This window comes from Choloepus didactylus, chromosome 4, assembly GCF_015220235.1.
Source record: "Choloepus didactylus isolate mChoDid1 chromosome 4, mChoDid1.pri, whole genome shotgun sequence".
Taxonomy (NCBI): domain Eukaryota; kingdom Metazoa; phylum Chordata; class Mammalia; order Pilosa; family Megalonychidae; genus Choloepus; species Choloepus didactylus.
In genome coordinates this window covers 141537377-141557689 of record NC_051310.1, presented here as the reverse complement: position 1 = coordinate 141557689, position 20313 = coordinate 141537377, and the positions used below count along the sequence as shown (strand labels likewise).

Genomic DNA, 20313 nt, shown 5'->3' with positions numbered 1-20313 from the left:
ATGCCAGAAAGTTAAAAAAGGAATATTTGTATAATGATTCATCATAATCATCCCTTAAATCCTAACTTCTCAGTTACAACATTTCAAGTGCTCAGTAGCCACGGGTGGCTAGTGGCTGACATACTGAACAGTGAAGATCTAGGTGCAGCATTTCCTAACATTTCCTAACATTACGTGTGTGCTTACTTCTCTCTCTACACACATGCACACACACATATGCACACACACACACTTCCTTTTGTTGAACTCGATACATTGCTGATAGAGTGGTTGCCCTAAAACCACTGTCTCCCCCATAATCAAAGTTTCTTCTCTATTTCCTAACCAGAAGTGTGTGTTTCTCCATAGATTCCTCAGTTTAGAGGACCACAGGCTCTAGGGCCAGTTCCCACTGCCATTGGAGTCAGTATAGCTATAGACAAGATATCTGCTGCTGTCATCAACATGGAAGAGCCTGTAAGTTCCAGCTCTGCTTTCCAGCATCCTTTGAGATGTCTTTCCTTTCTAAAGCATTATTTATCTTTTGTAGTAATTTACATGGAGCCTCAGATGTGGCAGCTACAGACTGAGGGTATTGGATATTATCTTTACTATGACAGGCAAACCTAAGCCTGGTGTCCTTGTGTTTCAGTCCTTACCCTCAGCTTTCTAGCTGCATGACCTGAGGCAACTCATTCATCCTTTTGTTGCCTTACTTGACTCATCTGCAGCATGCTATGTGGATGTGGATGTGATAGTTGTTAACAGGCTCGTATCAAAGCCCCTTGTTCAGAAATCCTGCTACAGTCTACAGCGCTAGAAATGGTTCTTTTTCTCTTGGGTTTCTGGTGTGATTAGTGCTCTCAGAGGAAAACAATATCCTTCTGATGGCTCAGAGTAGTTACAATAATTTCTATCTTGTGTCTGTGTCTGTGTCTTTGTATGCATGTGTGTGGTCCATCTGCTTCAACTGTTTTCCTTCTCCACCTACTCTGAGGCACATGCTTACTGAGCCTGATGTCTGTTATATTCTCTCTTTCTCTCTGCCAAGCCACAAATAATTTAATTTCTCTAAATTAAGTTCATGTATGGTCTGAACTTACTGTATCCAGACAATTGATGTGTTAATTTAAATATTGTATTTATATTGAGGTAGTTTAATTATTGAATGCGTAAAACTTCTTTTAAGCATTGAATAATAATTTCTCTAAAATGTATACTTTAATTCTATTTTTACCAATAAAGAATTACTTTCACTTCATCTTGTCCACATTAAGTGCTAATGCCTTCAATTCATTTTTAAATGTACTTGATTTTTAAGGGAAACTTCATGTTAGAGATGTCACCATGATTATTCTCTGTTGTCTTAGTAGAACCACTTTGAAAATATTCTCTCACTCTCTGTCCATTATTTCCTGACCAGTTGTGAACACTGGAGATCTGCCACCTAACAAATTCAGACTCTATTTTTAAACCAAAAAGAGTAAATTGGCAGCAAATATGGAATGTACTAGAGAATTACATGGCTACAGTAATTTCTATTTTAAAAGGCTAATATTTTTAGTTTAGCATGTCATTTTGGAGCAAAGACTTTTTTAACACTGTCTGTTTCTGATCCAGGTTACAGTCAGCTCTTGCGACCTCCTGGTGGTGAGTGTTGGCCAGATGTCCATGTCCAGGGCCATCAACCTCACCCAGAAACTCTGGACAGCAGGAATCACAGCAGAAATCATGTATGACTGGTCACAGGTAATGAGACAAAAAGCACCTGTGTACGAAGTACAGATAGACACGGCTTTAATAACAAATTGTCCTGTGCACCTTTTGGTTCCATCAAATTGTATCTCTGCGGTCCTAGTTGCTTTCTGTATTAGTTACGTATGGCTGCTGTAACAAATTACCACAAACTCAGTGGCTTAAAACAACACCAACTTATTATCTTACAATTCCAGAGATCAGAAGTCCAACATCAGTTACACTGAGTTAAAAATCAAGTTGTTGGCAGAGCTGGTTCCTCCTGGAGGGTCTAGGAAAGAATGGTTTCCTTGCCTTTTCCAGCTTTTAGAGACTGCCTACATTCCTTGTCTCATGGCCCCTTCCTCCATCTTCAAAGCCAGAAATGTAGCCTCTCCTCTCTGACCTCTGCTTCTGTCCTTACCCCTCTCTCTAACTCCGATCCTCCTGCCTCTCATAAGGGAGATTACACTTGACCTACCCAGATAATCCAGGATAATCTCCCCATCTCAAGCTCCTTATCATAATCACATCTGCAGAGTCCTTTCTACCATGCAAGGGAACATATTCACGGTCCTGGAGATTAGGACATGAACGTCCTTATGGGGCCATTATCTAGCCTCTGACACTTCCCAGGGGCATTCTGTGCTTAGTGTGTTTGTACCTTCATATCCCCAGGCCTCCCACAGTAATCAGGCCTGAAACCTGCCCTGAGTGTGGAAGCAAGGCAAGTGGCCCCCTGACCCCCTGCCTGCCCTTTAGCTGGGAGGCCTTTAGGTAACTAACATCTGTGCTGCCGCAAGAGGATCACAGAAGGGGCTGCATCCTCAGGTGATCATCCACGTTGTACCCACATCTACCTACGCTGCAGGTGGCCTAGAATATGAAGAGATGACATGGGGAACCCTCACAGCACCTGCCAAGGGACCTCTGAAGCTATTGCTGTCCATCTGTGTGTGTGTTGTATATAGTCCGTGTCAGAGATTGTGCTGAGCAACAAGTTTTAATCATTTAACAGAGAAACACCCTCTTCCATTTGTTTCCTAAGTTGTTCTGTCTTGAAGTAAAATATAAGACGGGCAACTTCAGTCCTGCATGATGGCATCCTCTGCAGGCTTCTCTGCCCTAGTGTTTATTTGCTTTATGCTTCAGTGCTACTTTTCTCTTCTTATCTTTTGTTGCCTTTGCTTCCTCAAAGGCTTTTTCTCTTTGTATGTGTGTGTATACCTGCATGTGTGTGTGTGTTTGCATGGGTGTAGTGATTTGGGGCAAACTACATTACGACTTGAAGCTTTTGCATACCTCTTACTGGATTCTGATCACATTGGTTGTCCATGGCAAAAGAGTTCTTATTCCTCCTTTGAATTCTGTGCTTTTCTTGCTTAATATTTATATCCCCTGGAGTCAACATGTTTAGTAATTCATTTTGAGAATACTATTGAAAGCGGTATTTTAATTCTCCATAATTATTTGAGGCTGCTCCAGGTGCTCTGTGTTTATTTTATACACTGTGTTTATTTATTTCAGTCCCAAGAGGAATTGCAAGAATACTGCAGACATCATGAAATCACCTATGTGGCTCTTGTCTCGGATAAAGAAGGAAGCCATGTCAAGGTAAAGATCACAGAAAGTTTTTCACAATTCAACAGTCACATTTTCCAAGCTATGTATTACTTCTGGAGCACCTGACTTCCCACTGAGGTGCAGCTCTTAGGTGCTGGTTGAAATCCATCACATCAGTTCTCTCTTTGAGTTGCTGGGCTTGTTATTGGAGAAAGGGCATAAAACCAGGAAAAGAATCTGAGTCGGAGTCCCTTTCATAGAATTAAAAAACAAACAAACAAACAAAAACCTACAGCTGTAGTTTTTTTTTCCTACTTTGCTGCTCCCCTTGTTCTCTTTTCCATTTAAGAAAATAATAATTAGAGCTGATAACTGCTGGCTTGTGTATCCTCTGGCTGCTTCCTAACCCTTTTTTTACTATGTTGCATTTAACTAAAAATGCTTATAAATATGCCACCTCATACCCTTTATGTCTAATTATTTTTAAAGGAAAAAATACATATATTTAGTTTTTTAAACTCGGTTTTACCGGTTCAGTTTAAATGGAATCCTAAAGCTGGTTTGTGTCCTAACATGGTTTTATACGTTCTGCAGCCTCTTTTCTCCGCCATTGGAGGCATTTAGTCTTATGAGGCAGCAAATCACTAAAGCATGTTCTGGATATGTTTCATAGATTGTTTCAGTTTTAATAAAATATAAACTAAATAAAGCAGTATGTACAGACCTATAGGTTCACATCCATGTTGACACTGTGTTAGGAGTGATGCCCTCCGTATATCCATAAACAAAAAGAGCCCCTGAACAGCAGTGCCCTGCAAGGGTCCACTTTTTCACATGTGAAGATACCCAGTGTTCCAGTGCTATATGTTGAAGACTGTCCTTATCCTCACTGAATTACTTTGGCACCTTGCTGCAAATCAGTTGACTCTATATTTGTGGATCTATTTCTTGATTCTCTGTTCCAGTCCTTTGAGCTAACAGCCTTGATTACTGTAGTTTGATAATAAGTTTTGAAATCTAGTAGTTTAAATCCTCTAATTTCATTCTTCTTTTTCAAAATTGCATTGGCTATTCTGAGGGATTTTTGTTTCCTTCTAAGTTTTAGAATCAGCTTATCAATTTCTGCAAAACGGCTTGCTGAGATTTTGATTGGCATTGCATTGTACCTGGGGAGAACTGACATCTTAACAATGTCAAGACTTCTAATCTCTGAACATGGTCTCTCTCTCTCTCCATTTATTGAAGTCTTTTTAAATTTCTTTCAGCACTGTTTTATAGTGTTCAGTGTATAAGCCTTACATGTACTTTGTTGAATTTATCCCTGAGTATCTCTCATTTATTGATACTGTTGTAAAGTGTATTGTGTTTTTAATTTCAGTTTCCAATTGTTCATTGTAGTATAGAGACATAGAATTGATTTTTGTATGTTGACTTTATATTCTGCAACCTTGCTAAACTCTCTTTATTAGTTCTGATAACTTTTTTGATAGATCATTTTAGGTTTTCTACATAGACAGTCATGTCTGTGAATTAATTAAAAGTTTTATTTATTCCCTCTAACCCATATACCTTTTATTTCTTTTTCTTGCCTTATTGCAATGGCTAAGGCCCAACAGTACAATGTTGAATAGAAGTGGTGACAGCTGACATCTTTGTTTCTGATCTTAGAAGAAAAACATTGTCTTTCAGTTATGCGTGATGTTGGCTTTAGAGTTTTTGTAGGGTTGAAAAGGTTTTTCAACCTTTATAGGTTTGAAAAAGTTCTGTTCTTATTTTGCTGGGAAATTTTTTCATGAATGGATATTGAATTATGTCAAATACTTTTTCTGTATCTATGGAGATGATTACTGTGCATAAGAGAGTTAACATAACTATTCTTAGAAGGGCCTGCTTGGAAGGTTGGCCCTTGACTGGAATCTGCTAACTTCAATTGCAGGAGGGTTCGTTCCCACCATTTCCTGATAACAGTGGCTCGCTATGCCTGAACTGTTTGTACAAAGTGGTTTCTGCGGAACACCTGTTTTCCTTCTGGGAATCTGAAATTTTTATATATGCTAGGCAGAGGTTGCCTCCATAACCAGCACCCAATAAAAACCCTGAGCACCACGTCTCTAAAGAGCTTCCCTGGTAGCCAACATTTCACACATATTGCCACAACTCGTTGCTGGGAGAATTAAGCATATCCTGTGTGGTTCCACTGGGAGACTACTCTTGGAAGCTTGCATCTAGTTTCCTCCAAACTTTACCCCATGTTCCTTTCCCATTTGCTGATTTGCTTTGTGTCCTTTCACTATAATAAATCATAGCCATGAGTATGACAATTTGCTGAATCCTGAGTCCTCTTAGTGAATCATTTAGCTTGGGAGTGGTCGTAGGGACCCCCCAGCACAATTACAGTGATTGATTTTCAAATATTAAAACAACCTTGCTTTCTTGGATAAACCCCTCTTAGTCATGAGATATTATCCTTTTATGTATTGCTGGATTCAGTTTGCTAAAGTTTTGTTCAGGGTTTTTGCATCTATCTTTGTGAGTGTTATTGGTCTATAGCTTTTACTTTTTCCCTCGTTTGTCTACTTTTGGTATTGGGGTTATGTTGGCCTCATAAAATGAGTTGGGCAATTCCCTCCTCCTCTGTTTTCTGGAAGAGTTTGTACAGAATTGGTATGATTTCATCCTCAAATATTTAGTAGAATTCACCAGTAAAGCCACTTGAGCTTAAATATAGAGGTATTCAAGCTGACCAGCTTCTTGAATGAGCTTTGGTAATTTGTATCTTTCCTAGAATTTGTCCATTTCATCTAAGTTTTCGAATATTCCCATATTATTATTCTGTAGGATCTATAGTGATATCCCTTCTCTCATTCTTGGTATTGATAATTTGTATTTTCCCTCTTTTTTCCTGATCATCCTGGCTAGAGGTTTATCAATTTTGTCTTTTCAGAGAACCATCTTTTGGTATCATTGATTTTTTGCTTTTTGTTTGTTTGTTTGTTTGTTTTTGGTTTCTGTTATTATTTTCTTCCTTCTGCTTACTTCGGATTTAGTTTACTCTTCTTTTTCCAGTTTCTTCAGATAAAACCTTAGATCAGGGGCCTTAGATCAGGGGGTGACCTGCAGGCTAATTCCAGCCCACAGGTGATCTTTTAATGGCCTATGAGGTAGGAATAGTTTTTATATTTTTAAAGGATTTTTTTAAAAAAAGCAAAACAAAAGTATGTGACAGCAACTGTTTGTGACCCATGAAGCCTAAAATAAAAATATTTACTATCAAGTGGGTCCTTGACAGAAAAATTTTGCCAGCACTTGGCTTAAATCACTGATTTTAGATTTTCTTCTTCTCTAATTTAAGTGTTTAATGCAATAAATTTTGCTCTAACTAATGCTTTAGTTGCATCCCACATTTTATATGTAGTATTGTTATTTTATTCAGTTCAGAATATTTTCTAATTTCCTTTATGATTATTTCTTCTTTGATCCATACGAAATTTAGAAGTATATGGTTTAATTTCAAAATATTTGGAGATTTTCCAGGTAGCTTTCTTTATTGATTTCTAGTTTAATTCCATTGTGATTGGAGAACATGCTCTATAATGTCAATCCTTTAAAATTATTGATACATGTTTTAGAGTTCCAAATATAGTCTATTTTAGTGGTGTTTCATATGCATTTGAAAAGAATGTGTATCCTGCTTTGTTGGGAGGAGTATTTGCTAAGTATCAGTTAGGTCAACTTAGTTGATAGTGTTAGCCAAGTCTTCTATATCTTTCCTTATTGTTTTGTCTACTTATTCTATCAGTTACTAAGAGAGGAGTATTGAAATCTCCAGCTATCAGTGTGGATCGATCTATTTTTCCTTTCAATTTTATCATTTTTTTTGCTTCAGGTATTTAGAAGTTCTGTTATTAGGTGAATACACATTTAGGATTTTATATCTTCCCAATGAACTCACCTCTTTATCATTATGAAATGTTCCTCTTTATCCCCAGTAATATTTTTTGTTCCGAAGTCTTTTGATTAGCATTCACATGACTTATCTTTATCCATCCTTTTTTTAACCTGTGTCTTTATATTTAAAAAGGGTTTCTTTTGGATAGTCACCAGATGTGTTTCACTTTTTTTATCCACTCTGATAATCCTTGCTTTTTAATTGGATTGTTTAGGCCATTTAAATGTGTAATGAAATTATTTAAATAACTGGGTTTAAGCCCACTATTTGCTACTAATTTTCTATTTGTTCCATCTGTTCTTTTTTCCTTTTTTTCCCCCTTTTCATGACTTCATTCAGATTGAGTAATTTTTACGATTCCGTTTTATCTTTACTGTTGGTTTTTTGACTCTCACTGTTTGGTGGGGGTTTTTTAGTGGCTCTTCTAGAGTTTATAGTATACATCTTTAACTTATCACATTCTACCAACAAGAAATATTATACCCCTTCAAATGTAGTATAAGAACCTTACAACAAAATATCCATTTGCCCGTTCATCCTTTGTGCGATTGTTGACATATATTTTTTCTACATGTTATAAACTCTACAATACATTATTAATATTTTTGTTTTAATTAGTAATTATCTTTTAAAGAGGTTTAAAAAATTAAGAAACAGGTGTGTCCTTTGCACAATGGATAGCACATTGGACTTCTAAGAAATGAGGAAAAAATGTCTTTTATATTTACCCACAACTTTACCATTTCGGCACTCTTTATTTTGTGTAAGAGCCAGATTCATTCTGGTCTCATTTTCCTTTTGCCTTTAAGATTTCTTTTAGTGCAGGTCTGCAGCTGATGAATTCTCTCAGCTTTTATTAGTCTGGAAAAGTCTTCATTTCTTCTTCATTTTTGAAAGATTTTTACTGGGCATACAATTCAGGATTGACATTTCTTTCTTTCTTTGTAGGGTAGGGTACCTAGGACATTCATGAATGATTATAAGGTAGAAAATGCTAAGTGCCATAAGAGTCCTATAGCTAAATTTCTTCGAGGGTTCTTCAGCCTGGGAGATACTTTAGGGGTAGCAGGAAAGTCATCAGGGTGAAATGAGATTGATGCTGGGCCCTCATGGATGGGCAGGATATAGATATATGCTGAAAAGACCTTTTAGGCAGAGGGAATAGCCAAGGTGATGGTAGTTCTTTCAGTAAATTTTCCCTAAGACAGAGGCCAGCAGAGAATTACTCTGACACTACTCTGAATTGTCTATTTTGGGTGTAGCCAGAAGGATTGAAAAGAATGGTACGTAGGCAGGAGAGAATGGACAGCCTAAATGCCCAACCAAGGAATTTGGACTTTATTAAGTAGCTAGTGGGAAGCCACTAAATGTTTTGGACAGAAGGGGATATCATCATTACAGTTAAAAAAAATTAATCTATGGCGATGTGTAGTAGTATGGTTTAGAGTGAGGAAAACTGAAGACAGGGATAGCAGTATGAAAAATATTATAGCCCAGGCCAAGGTCTTCATGGAATGAAGATTAAAGAGCATGTACCACAAAAGTGGGATGCCAACACTTGAGTTTAGAGAGCAGAGGGAAAACTTATAGATAATATCGAGGTTTCAGAAAACTTGCTGACTGACCAGAGGATGTTTAAGGGAAGAATATGTGAACAAATCAAATGAAATAGGAGGAGGATCATCTTGCCCCCCAGCCCCTTTTTTTATTCTATCGTCGGTAGTAAACTACTGTAGTCTAGACTTTAGACATTTTGGGTCAGATAATTCTTTGTTGTGGGGGATTTCCCTGTTCGTTGTAGTACGTTTAGCAGCATCGCTGGCTTCTATCCACTAGATGCCAGTAGCACGCCCCCACTCCACAGCTGTGACAACCAAAAATGTTTCTAAACGTTGCCAAATGTCCCCTGGGGCGGGGGCAGGGGGGCGCAAAATCACCCCAGATTGAGAACACTGGTATATACTGTTGATCTGTGGTACTCTGAGCCAGGTGTTTGGCTTCAGAAACCTCCTAATGATAGATCTGTTTCATTTCTTTTAAGGTTAAGTCTTTTGAGAAGGAAAGGCAAACAGAGAAACGGGTGCTGGAGTCTGATCTTGTAGACCACATGGTACAGAAACTGAGGACTAAAGTCAGTGACGAAAGGAATATTAGGTAAGTTAGTAAACAAAAGCCCAGAAAATCAGCTGTGAGCTATTCATATAGAAACTACACACATTTATTTGAAAAGTCAATCTGATCCTTCTGGAAAATAAAGATAAGTCAGGACAACTTTTAATGAACCATTGTATTTCTTCCAAATAATTCAATCAGCACTTTAATTTTATAACCCTTTATGTAAAAGTAGTCATATCTCCCTTTCAGCATTTGTTCTTCAAAACATTTCAAAGAATTTTCTAGCATTTGAAAGGACTGAGGAACCAAAGTCCACCTGCCATTATCTTATTCTGTCTGCTAATCAATGAATTTGAGTTAATCTTTTGTCAATGTAATTTGAAAGATACATTTCTGGGAAAAGTTCTTATATACTCATGCTGGGAGTGTAAATTAGTTCAACTACATGCTAGTAATTTAGCAAAAATAAGTTAAAAGACTTAAAATTAAAAATAAAAGTAAAAAAATAAAAATAAAAAATAAAAAAATAAAAGTAGACATTTGACCCAACAATTCTACTTTCGGGAATTTCTACTAAAAATTTTTCCATAGACATATCTACAAAGATGCCTATCAAGGCATTGCTTAAAACAGCAGTTCTCAAGTTTTTAAGTCTCAGAACCCCTTTATACTCTTAAAAATTAAGGACCCCAAAGAATTTTTGTTTATGTGAGTTATATCAATATTTTCTATATTAGAAATTGTAAAGTGAAACATTTTAAAAGTACTTATTTGTTTCGAAATAACAATAATCCCATTACATGTTAACCTAAATAATGTACTTTTAATGAGAAATAAATATATTTTCTCAAACAAAATAAATTTGATGAGAGCCATTGTTTCACATTTTTGTAAATCTCTTTCAAGCAGTGTTTTACATATTTGTAATCTTTTAATGCCTTAATAGAAGACTACTCAATTCTCATTTCTCCTTCTGCATTTAGTCTGTTGAGAGGTCACGTACCATGTAGTTTCTGGAAAGCTCCATTGCATACTTATGAGATGAGAGTAAAAAAGACAAAAATGTTTTAGGATTATTAAGAAAACAGTTTTGACTTTGAGGACCCCCTAGGGGTCCCTGGACCACACTTTGAGAATCTTTGGTTTACGATATCAAAATACGCATTGATAGAAGATTGTTCAAATTAGGATAAATACAGTAAAATACATGCAGCCTTTAAAAATGATGATTTTAGAAAGCTGAGTTTATTGACATGGAAAGATGTCCACAGATAGAATGTATGGTATTATCCCATTTTTTGTTTTAACCAAAATACACAGCCCAAACATAGAAAAATATCTGGAAGTTTGTACCAAATTTTTAGCTGTAGTTATTTCTGATCAGTGGGATTACAGGGGATCTTAATTTTCTTCTTTAAGCTTTTCTATATATTTGCAACGTGGGTATAAATGTTCATAATCATAAAATACAACACTAATTCTTTTTTACTTTTAACAGTGATTCTCAGTCAGTAGCAATTTTGCACCCCACCCCTAGATCATCTGGCAACGTCTGGAGACCTTTTTGGTTGTCACAGCTGGGGCGGGGTGGGATAGGGTGGGGTGAGTGGTATTGCTACTGGCTTCTAGGGGGTAGAGGCCAGGAATGTGGCTAAACATTCTACAGTGCACAGGACAGCCCCACCACAACAAAGAATTACCTGTTCCAAATGTCACTAGTGCCTGGATTGAGAAATCCTGACTAAAATAAAAGTATTTGCTTTCTTCTCCCTTCCCTGCCTCTTCCCATTTGCCCCTAGCTTGAATATATTCACCATCAGACTTTCTAAGGGAATGCAGTGTTCTAGAAGTCACCAGGAATTAGAACCACGGACCCAAATCAAAGACACAGGTCTAGGAAAGAATTTTAAAATAGACAACTAATCAATAGAGAGTACGGTGAACACTATTCAGACACTTAAAAGGCTGGATGGGAATTAGTTCTAGCAGGAAAAGTTTCAAAATCTTTCCTTGGTGTGAATGATTATTTCCCTGTGTGTCTCAAAGGCTATAAATTAAGTCACAGCATTTGGAAGAAATCCATCCACAGCTTTTGAAAGAATATCCTTATTTACCAAATGCTGTTCTGTGGGTGGTCCCAAGGCTGCCCGTAATGAAGGTGGGGCATGTGTTGCTAATGTTTCCTTGTACTGTGAGGAAAGAATACCAATTACATTTCATTGAAATTAGCTTGTTGTGTCAAGCCAGGATTTCAAACCCAGATGAATAAATCAGAGTATTTTCTTTAGGCAATTGTTCACTCGAAATGACATCTTTTATAACTTTTTTTTTTAACTTGCTCTTGACACAAATTTTAAGTGCAAAATTTTTAAGTCTTTTTCCCCTCACAATAACCAAGAGATACATATTTCTATATTTAATAGAAAAAGTAGCTCACTGTAAGTCTGAATCGCTGAAAGTTATGTGTTGCTTTTGCCCTACTGACTGTTTCCTAATTGTTTTTGTTTGCTTATTTTTAGAGAAGCTTCCGATAATCTTGCAGTGCAAAATCTGAAGGGGTCGTTTTCTAATGCTTCAGGTATAATTACTAATTGTAATCCAAACATAATAATGCCTTGTGTTACTTACGTATGTTTGCTGTAAGCAATTACTACTTTGGCTAACTTCCTGTTTCACTGGAAGGATTTTTTAAAGTACTAGTAATTAATCCAATAAATTGTACCAAATGGAATTTATCCTTATGCTTTGAAATCCACATCCTAAGAAGTGATAAAACAAATAGGAATTAAGCAACTCTTCTGAGCCTTGGTCTATCTCTGTCTTAATGTCCTATTTTTACAATTCTGGCTTAATCTTCCTTTGACTCAGTTTATTGTAAATATTTAATGTGGATAATTTTCCTGGAAATTTTTCCAATTTAAAAAAGATTAAAGATAAGTATTTTGAAATTCCTTGGAGAAAAAAGTATTAGAGTTTGGGAGAGAGTAAGTTTGATTTTCTTAGATCCATGAGGTTTTGGTGACTTGTATTGCCTGCCTGCACCTTCATCACCCCACACCCAGACCCAAGGAGAGAAGGCTGGTAGTTTTGACAGAGGCATCAAAATTCCTGGGAGTGGGGTTCTGGGCTCCTCCCTGGTGATATGCAGGTAGTTGCAGAGGTAGCAAACAGGGCCCAGATGTAATCTAGCCCTTAGAATCAAGGCAGTGTGATTCTGCCATCTCGCTATGGTGTGTTACAGAAAGCCTATAAATTCTGAAACTCTGTTTCAGGTTTGTTTGAAATCCATGGAGCAGCAGTCATTCCCAGCGTGAGTGTGATAGCCCCGGAGAAGCTGTCAGCCAGCACTAGGAGGCGATATGAAACTCAGGTACACGGGGGCAGGGTTTCTTTGGCTTCCTAATGTGAACTACATAGCAGAAAGAAAATGGGAAAGGAAAATAAGAAACATGGAATTTCCTGGAACTATTTTTCTTCCCACTACCCTAACTTGATGGTTTCTGAAAATTTCATCAACACAAAGCCTCTCTCTGGTGCCAAGATTCTGACCCATTGTCTTGCCAAGAGGCGCCAGTGCTTTGTGGGCAACAAGCAGCAGCTGTTGGTCAGAATGTAATGGATCTAAACAAAACTTGCTATTCTCGCTCTAATGGCAGATTGGATTTTCTGTGGTTTTATTTTAAATAACAACGCCGAAGCGGTTCATCACAAATACATGAGGCAAATTTCTCCTTCCATACATGTTTCTAGTATCTGCCATAGGGCTGATGCTGCTGTGCTGAATGCTGTGTAAAATATGAGAATTACGACATGGCTAGAGGTTTATGCATTATATAATTGGAGAACAGTAGAATAAAGTAAGTAATAGAATGCTAAATTAAATATATTGAATGTTTTAGACTGTGCTATGGACGTATGGGGAAGCTAGAGATCACTTCTTGAATGATCAAGAAAGGCTTCATGGAGGGACAGTAGGACAGGTGGCACAGACAGTGCTAATAAGCACGATCAGGAAACTGGCCTCATTTGGGAAGAAGGTGAATGTTAGACATTGGCCATTATTTAGAAATGTAATTAGATTGAAATACGAAAGATCAGGTACCTGATTTTTACAATCTCTCCTACATGTTCTCAGGATGTTAAGATGTTTCATGTCTTCCTACTGCTTTCATCACCTAACATATTTCATTTCCATGCTCTCATTTGCTGAGTCACCTGCCCCTTTTTCCAAATTTAGCTTAATACTAAAACCACCCTGCTTTGGAGTATACTATTTCACTGTACTAAGCCTTTATTAGATATGATTTCAAAATTATAAAGAAATAAGCAATAAGGAATATTAAATGATCAAGATAGGTTATAAAATCTTATTTCCCCTGAGATCTTAGTGGGGTGGATATCCATCTTTCTGAGATGGATAAAGAGCAAATCTTTAGATGATATTGGGAATACCTTCTGGACTTTGGTTTGTCACTCTGTGATTGTTTCGTGGAATACAAAATAAGAAAAATGGCATGGTTCAATGTGTTCTGAATTCTGTTTTCTTATTGTTAGGTACAAACCCGACTTCAGACCTCCCTTGCCAACTTACATCAGAAAAGCAGTGAAATTGAAATTTTGGCTGTAAGTCACTTTCTTTAATGTTTTGAGGATGGCTTCTGTCCACATTGTGAAAAGTGTCCTGAGAGTTTAGGTCTTTTTTGCTCAGTGTCAACAATATTTGATGCAGGCCTTGTTATAATGTAAACCACATGCAATCTAAACCTGTAAGGAACTGGGGAGAAAATTGGAGGGCCCTCCCCTTTTAGTGTCTCTTTTTTTCTTCCTGTAATAGATAGAGGGGAGGGAATGAAAACAAAAACCATCATTTTTCTAAATGTTTCAGGTCTTTGCCTTACTAAGCCTACACTGAGTACATGTAGCAGTGTCAAACTTGGGGCAGGGGGCACTGGGAGTAGTTTCCACTGCTTACAGTTCATCAGTGCTGAGATCTTATCACTGCATAGTTCAAGTTTGTTCTGTAGCACAATGGCATCTGAGACTCAGCCAGTCCTATTTATGTTGCACCATCCAAAGTGACACCATAGTCACAAGTCAGTATGTGCTGCCTAGAGCTGCCTGATAGATGATGCGCATTTCTGTGTATTGACAGGTGGATCTACCCAAAGAAGCAATCTTACAGTTTTTATCATTAGAGGTAAGCAACATGAACTCTTCTGTGCCATGGCCTTTAAAAATCCCAAAACTTTGCTGTTAACTTGCCAAAAGAAAATGAAAAAAGTATTAGATTTTCTTAGTGATAATAAGTGTTTTTCTGGCAATTCCATGAATTCATTAACCTTGTTCCTTTTATATGATATATATTACCAAATCATATGTTGAGGACATCATACTCCTGTAGTGTCTTTAATTTCAGAGATACATTATTTTTATTTTATTTAGCAAACACATAGTGCTTTTACTATGTGTCAGACTCTGGCAGACCCTGTTCTAGGTGTTTTACAAATACTATTTAATCATAACACCCCAAAAGATAGGTACTATTATTCCCATTTTACAGATAAAACAACAGGAGCACAGGGGTTAAATATTTTACCCAAGAACACCCAGCCAGTAGGTAGCAGAGCCAGGATTTGAACCTAGGCAGACTAGCAGAATCTATTCTTAACCACTGTACTATGCAGACTCTCAAGTCAACCTTCATTCTAGCTAGGGAAGCGCATTCATAGAATTACAAGTATACAGAAAATACTTTTGCAAAGATTAAAATTAATTTGGTCCTTTTTTATGTGCTTTTTTTTTTTTTAACAAATACATACCTTATCATCAAATAGCCAGATTAGAACTTTTATAATTTGAATTAATAGTTCCCTTTGCTATTCAGAATGTTTAACTGTAATCACAGCTACAGGTGATTTCTGCATGTCATAAAGAGTAACTTTTTTGTCCAGAGTGTTTAGTCTCAGATTAGATGAAAAATGAAATTTGCCACAGAACTAACATATACTGTTTTCTGTTGCTGTCTTGCAAATAAGCATACACACTATACTGGCAAATTACTGATTTACGATCCATTTCAAATGAATACATATCAAAGATGGTATCCGTTTTATACATAGGAAACCATACGAAGAAATAACTGGACTAAAGTCATATTAGCACACTGGGACTGCAGCATTATTAACCAAGCTTTAAAAAGGTAGTCTTGTTTTTAAAACGAAACAGTATGTCAAAGGAAGAACTACCAGCAGCAGTCTCCCCACAGTTCTCCTGGTTCCCGCTTTCTTATTTCTTGTAGTATTTTTTAAGGGGGAATGGCATTGGCATTTCACCAGTGATCCAGAAAAGGCCAGGTAATAAACTCTAGTGCCCAGCTGTTAAGACTTATCTATTTTTTCCCAGTGGGATGCTGATGAACAGGCATTTAATACAACTGTGAAGCAGCTGCTGTCACGCTTGCCAAAGCAGAGATACCTCAAATTAGTCTGTGATGAAATTTATAACATCAAAGTAGAAAAAAAGTAAGTAATCATTTAGGTGTAGTAGGTTTCACATGGGTTAGCCCTCTGGGAGGGGTTTTAGAGTAACATGTATTTTATTGCCTTGTTAAGGTTTGATGTCAGATAAGCCTGTTATGTTAGAACTACTACTGGCAACCAGTAAATCTTGCCCAGGACTGTCAATCACATGGCTGTGATTTTGTCACTGATGAAACACAGTGGTCCCAGGGATAGCTATTCCATTTGTAATTTGTTCACCCAGGTAACTCTCTTGAAGAAATATAGTTAAATGAAAGAAAATAGCTGTGACCACTTTGTGACCACATGTTATCCACTTAAAAGGCAGCAGTGAAGCCTGTGGAGGTGAATGGTGCTCTCCTCATATAGGACCTCATAGTGCAGGCCCTTCCCAGTAGTCACAGCTTCTGTAAAACACATGTGAGTTTTTAGTGACTAGCCTTCCATCTTGTTTTTGCTTGAACAAAGCTCCTACAGTTTAAGTGTTCTAAATATATACATCTTTTAAGTGTTCTAAATATATACATCTTTTATTAACTCTCTTCTTTACCCATTATGCTTACCTATAGTCTGTCCTTTTAATCAGCCTTTTCCCTTCTTTTGCAGGGTGTCTGTACTATTCCTGTATAGCTACAGAGATGACTACTACAGAATCTTATTTTAATCCTAAAGAACTGTCATTACATTGTTCAGGCAGGGGTTTATACTATGGAATGTTGTACATTCACTATAATTTTAAATTAAATTCTACGAGGCTGTCCTACAAAGTTGAGCTTTGTCAGTTTTACATGTGTAATATCATAAATATCCTTCTGAATATAATAAATGCTTTCATATATCTGCTGCTTTCTCATTGTTAATCTATTATTAACACCAAAGATTTCCTGGAGCTGGAACACAAGAAAATGGCTTTGTTCATCCCATTGCCCTAATGATTAGACGTGAAAATGCCAAACTAAAGAGCATTTTATAAAAAAAGTCATTACCTTGGGATCTTTTATTCTTGATGATTTTATAATATCCTTATTCTAAGGTGGTTAAGCAAACTCTCATTTGGCTGTGAGAACTCATTCAAACTTGCTAAAATCAAGGACCTATAATGATAAAATTATACAGCCAGGTGGCAAGAATGCCCACGAGATAACTTTTTATAAAATTGTTATCTTTTGGTTCCAACAACCTAGACAATTCCACTAAAGCCTATTCATTAATCACATCATTCCAGAATTAGTAGTTATTGTCAGCAACTATTAAATTGGGGTAGGGAAAAGGAATAAAAGGAATTCAGGCTGATAAACAGATGGGTTTAATGATACATTGCTCTTCACAGAGAATGCTAAAGGCCTTTAAACTGTAATCCAGGAATATACAACCATGCAACACAGACCAATTAGCCAGGTCTAAAATAGCGTGGCTTCTTACTACAACTACCTTATAAACATGGCAGCCCTGTTCTGCCTTTCTTCCCTCCAAAATGACCCTATATCTCACTTGAAAACAGCCACTGTGGGGAAACCAGAAACCTAGCTGGGTTGTGTGTGGCCAAAAGTAAAAACCCAAGGAAAAATAGCAATTCGGTGGTTAGTTGGTGAAAGCAGGAAGTCAGGTACCCTTCACTGTGCTGCTTTGCTCTTCTTGCTCTTGCTCTTTTTGTCCCTCTTCTTCAGCCCATCCATGTTGGCTCTCAATAGGCTTGAATAAGCCTAAAAAACAGAGCATGACCTTAATAGGAATGCTTACAAACTGGTAAAGCAGCTGCTTTCCATAATGAATTTAGGGTAGCCAAAATTGGAAAACCTACCTGATAAAAAATATAATACCATGGGACACTTGCATTTTAAGGAAAACAGTGTAAGACAAAAACACTATAGCAGCTTGTTGCCCACAACAAGTTACACATTTTTAGCTTAAAAAAAAAAAAAAGGAAAAACACAAGCAACAATTTTTATCAGAAACATAAAGCAACAAAATCTAGTCTTTTAAACTAGAAAGGAAGATGGTGTTGATGCTAGAAGCAGAATTAACAGCCTGGCAGCTTTTTACTTGTAAAATATTGGTAAAACTTATCAAGGGGGAACAGTGAACCCAAATATCAAATCTTAACCCAGTGTTCAATATTATGCCAACTCTTGCCCTGAAAGGCGGACATAGAAAACACTGGAAACTCACCATCTGAAACTTATTAACTTCTTTGGAGCTCACCTAGAAAAGAAGGCAAAAAGAGATTATAATCCCTGTTATCCATAAAGGAATCCTCTGCCTCAACCCAGACGATCTCAAAACCTTCATGAAGACAATACCCTAATCTTTAAAATTTGGAATTCTTCCCAACTTCAGCAGTCATAGTACACCAAAGGCTATTTTTTTCTCTACTTTCCTCTGTCTGAGAAACAAAGTTGCCTCTATACCTTTTCCCCACACAGTTGAGAATTGCACCCAAACACGAAGGAAGCAAAAATAAGTTCCTAAAGAAGCTACGTTTTTCACCCGTTGGAACCTCTTCCACATTTTGCATTGTGTTTTCTCCCTAGGTTCTGAGAGATGTCAAAGGAATTCTCAGTATTAATTTTTCATGCAAGATACATTTAAACCACTCCCTCCCAAATTATTTTAAATCTGCCTTCTATTCAGGCCAATTTTAAGCACAACACAAGCTACCACAATAAGAAAAATACTACTCTGAAGAAGACTCCTTAGATTTTTGTTATTTTGCAACACCCAACCTAATTTTTAAAACAACATAAGTTTGCTTCACTTTAAAAGTCTTTATCAAGATAACTTGTAAAGGGAGACTTATAAGCTAAGTCTCATAAATGTCCTATACTAATGTGACTGGAGGACAGTCTGGATCTGCCCCATCAGAATCTGGGGAATCTCTAACTGCCATATTCAGCCTCTGCCCTGAAAGGGAAGACTAGAGTTCTTGACTATACACATACTCTCCCGGCCTAACACATAGCTATATATTTGCTCCATGAACCACAAATACACAAATGATCAGCATAGTAAGGGGATAAGGAATTGAATATTTATGTCAAAGCCTCCTTGATATGTTACTAGGGGTAATAAGGACTAATATGCTAATTTTATTTCCATAAATATTTTAGCAGAACAAACAGTGATCTCTATCTTCCTTTTAATTTTGTGGGGGTTTTCTACCAAAGTGGTATAGGAAGGCCCTGGTTGAGTAGCTGAGAGCTACTCACTTAGTTCTTATTTGGGTGGAGTGGGGGGGAGGAAGCCTGGTCCAGACAAGTCCCTTCCTCAAAGTTAAGTCTTTAGACTCCAAAATTGTCGTGTTAAGAATCCAGCTCACCACAGTGCTGATCTTCTTCTTCCCATCAGTAGCTCTTAACAGACACTTGTTGTCAGAAGGCTCAAAGCCCTCCACAGTACCCTTCCTTGGAATGGGTTTAGTTCGACCGTCATCTGCATTAAAAATACATCCTGATGAACACAGCCACATTGACTGGTAGACAAAAAGTTAATAAAATAGTGGGGAAGGGATGCGAAGGGCTTACCTAATCCACCCCCTGCTCGAGTTCTATTAACCACATCATCCCCTATCACCGACGGTTTGGCCAAACCTTACAGAACTATATACTTCCACAACGGAAACACTGTAACGTCAAAACAGATTAAATCTAATAATAGCAGAACTTGGGATCCTTGACAAAAGAACAGCCCCGATATGCTTGGGGGCCACACCAATCACGACCTCCGTTATTCTCCATTTCCTCGGCCCTGAATGTGCCCAGAACAGGGTAGATGAAGGTAGGGGAAGGTGGGGATCTGCGGCAGATTCCGCCTGTGGCTCCCAGACACCGGATACCCGGGCGGGGGCAAGGTTCAGCGTCCAGGGCGCCCTCCCCCCAGCTTCCTTCCGGCCTTGCCGAGACGAGGGCTGCTTACACTTCTTCAGGGTGATGAATACGCTGCCAGACAACCGACACTTCTGGAAGAGCCTGGTCAGCTCCGTCAGGAACTGGAACACAACAAACCCGGCCCCGTTAGGCGGCCCCAAATCCCCGCCGCGCCAAGTCCCGGCCCCTCCCACAGAAAGAACAGAGGCCCCGAACCACATCCGCCCCTCATCAGACCAGATCTGACTACCTGCTCACTTTCCAACAGCACCATCACGGAGCTGCTGGCTCTACTCCCTCAACACAAGCAGTTGGGACCGGAAGTTTCTCCTGCCTGGGCGGGACTTCCTCTATTAGGTTTCAATTCTCCTCCGCCAATCCCTATCTCCGCCCTCTCCTCGCCCCACCCGAACGGCGCCTGCGCTCTGAGACGTTCAGTCCTGTCCTCTGGAAGGTACGGCTGGCAGAGCCCCAAGGCTGTCGGATCCGGAACTCCGAAGAAAATGACCGAGAGCGAATAAAAAAAATTGATAGAAACGTATAGCTGTGTTTATCCCGCTGTAGGCTGGACAAATTACCTAACAGTTTAGCG

The 20313-nt window shown here is 38.0% G+C and overlaps 2 protein-coding genes across 7 annotated transcripts in view; one reads left to right on the top strand and one right to left on the bottom strand.

Moving 5' to 3' along the window:
- EIF2AK4 (eukaryotic translation initiation factor 2 alpha kinase 4) overlaps positions 1-16696 on the top strand; it is a 112188-nt gene extending 95492 nt beyond the window's left edge. For all 6 annotated transcript variants that reach the window (XM_037834325.1, XM_037834328.1, XM_037834326.1 and 3 more), the window contains 10 exons: positions 349-456; positions 1600-1728; positions 3241-3327; positions 9267-9379; positions 11860-11918; positions 12613-12710; positions 13895-13963; positions 14493-14537; positions 15743-15861; positions 16465-16696. In XM_037834325.1, the coding sequence (XP_037690253.1) occupies positions 349-456; positions 1600-1728; positions 3241-3327; positions 9267-9379; positions 11860-11918; positions 12613-12710; positions 13895-13963; positions 14493-14537; positions 15743-15861; positions 16465-16522 (885 nt within the window). In that variant the 3' untranslated portion in view covers positions 16523-16696. The remainder of the gene's footprint in view (positions 1-348; positions 457-1599; positions 1729-3240; positions 3328-9266; positions 9380-11859; positions 11919-12612; positions 12711-13894; positions 13964-14492; positions 14538-15742; positions 15862-16464) is intronic.
- On the bottom strand, positions 15134-20070 carry SRP14 (signal recognition particle 14). The gene is made up of 5 exons (XM_037834332.1): positions 19972-20070; positions 19771-19843; positions 19175-19287; positions 18028-18060; positions 15134-17561 (listed from the first exon to the last, which is right to left on the bottom strand). Exons 1-5 carry the CDS (start codon positions 19993-19995, stop codon positions 17472-17474), a joined length of 333 nt encoding a protein of 110 aa, XP_037690260.1. The 5' UTR covers positions 19996-20070; the 3' UTR covers positions 15134-17471.
- Positions 20071-20313: the final 243 nt, after the last annotated feature.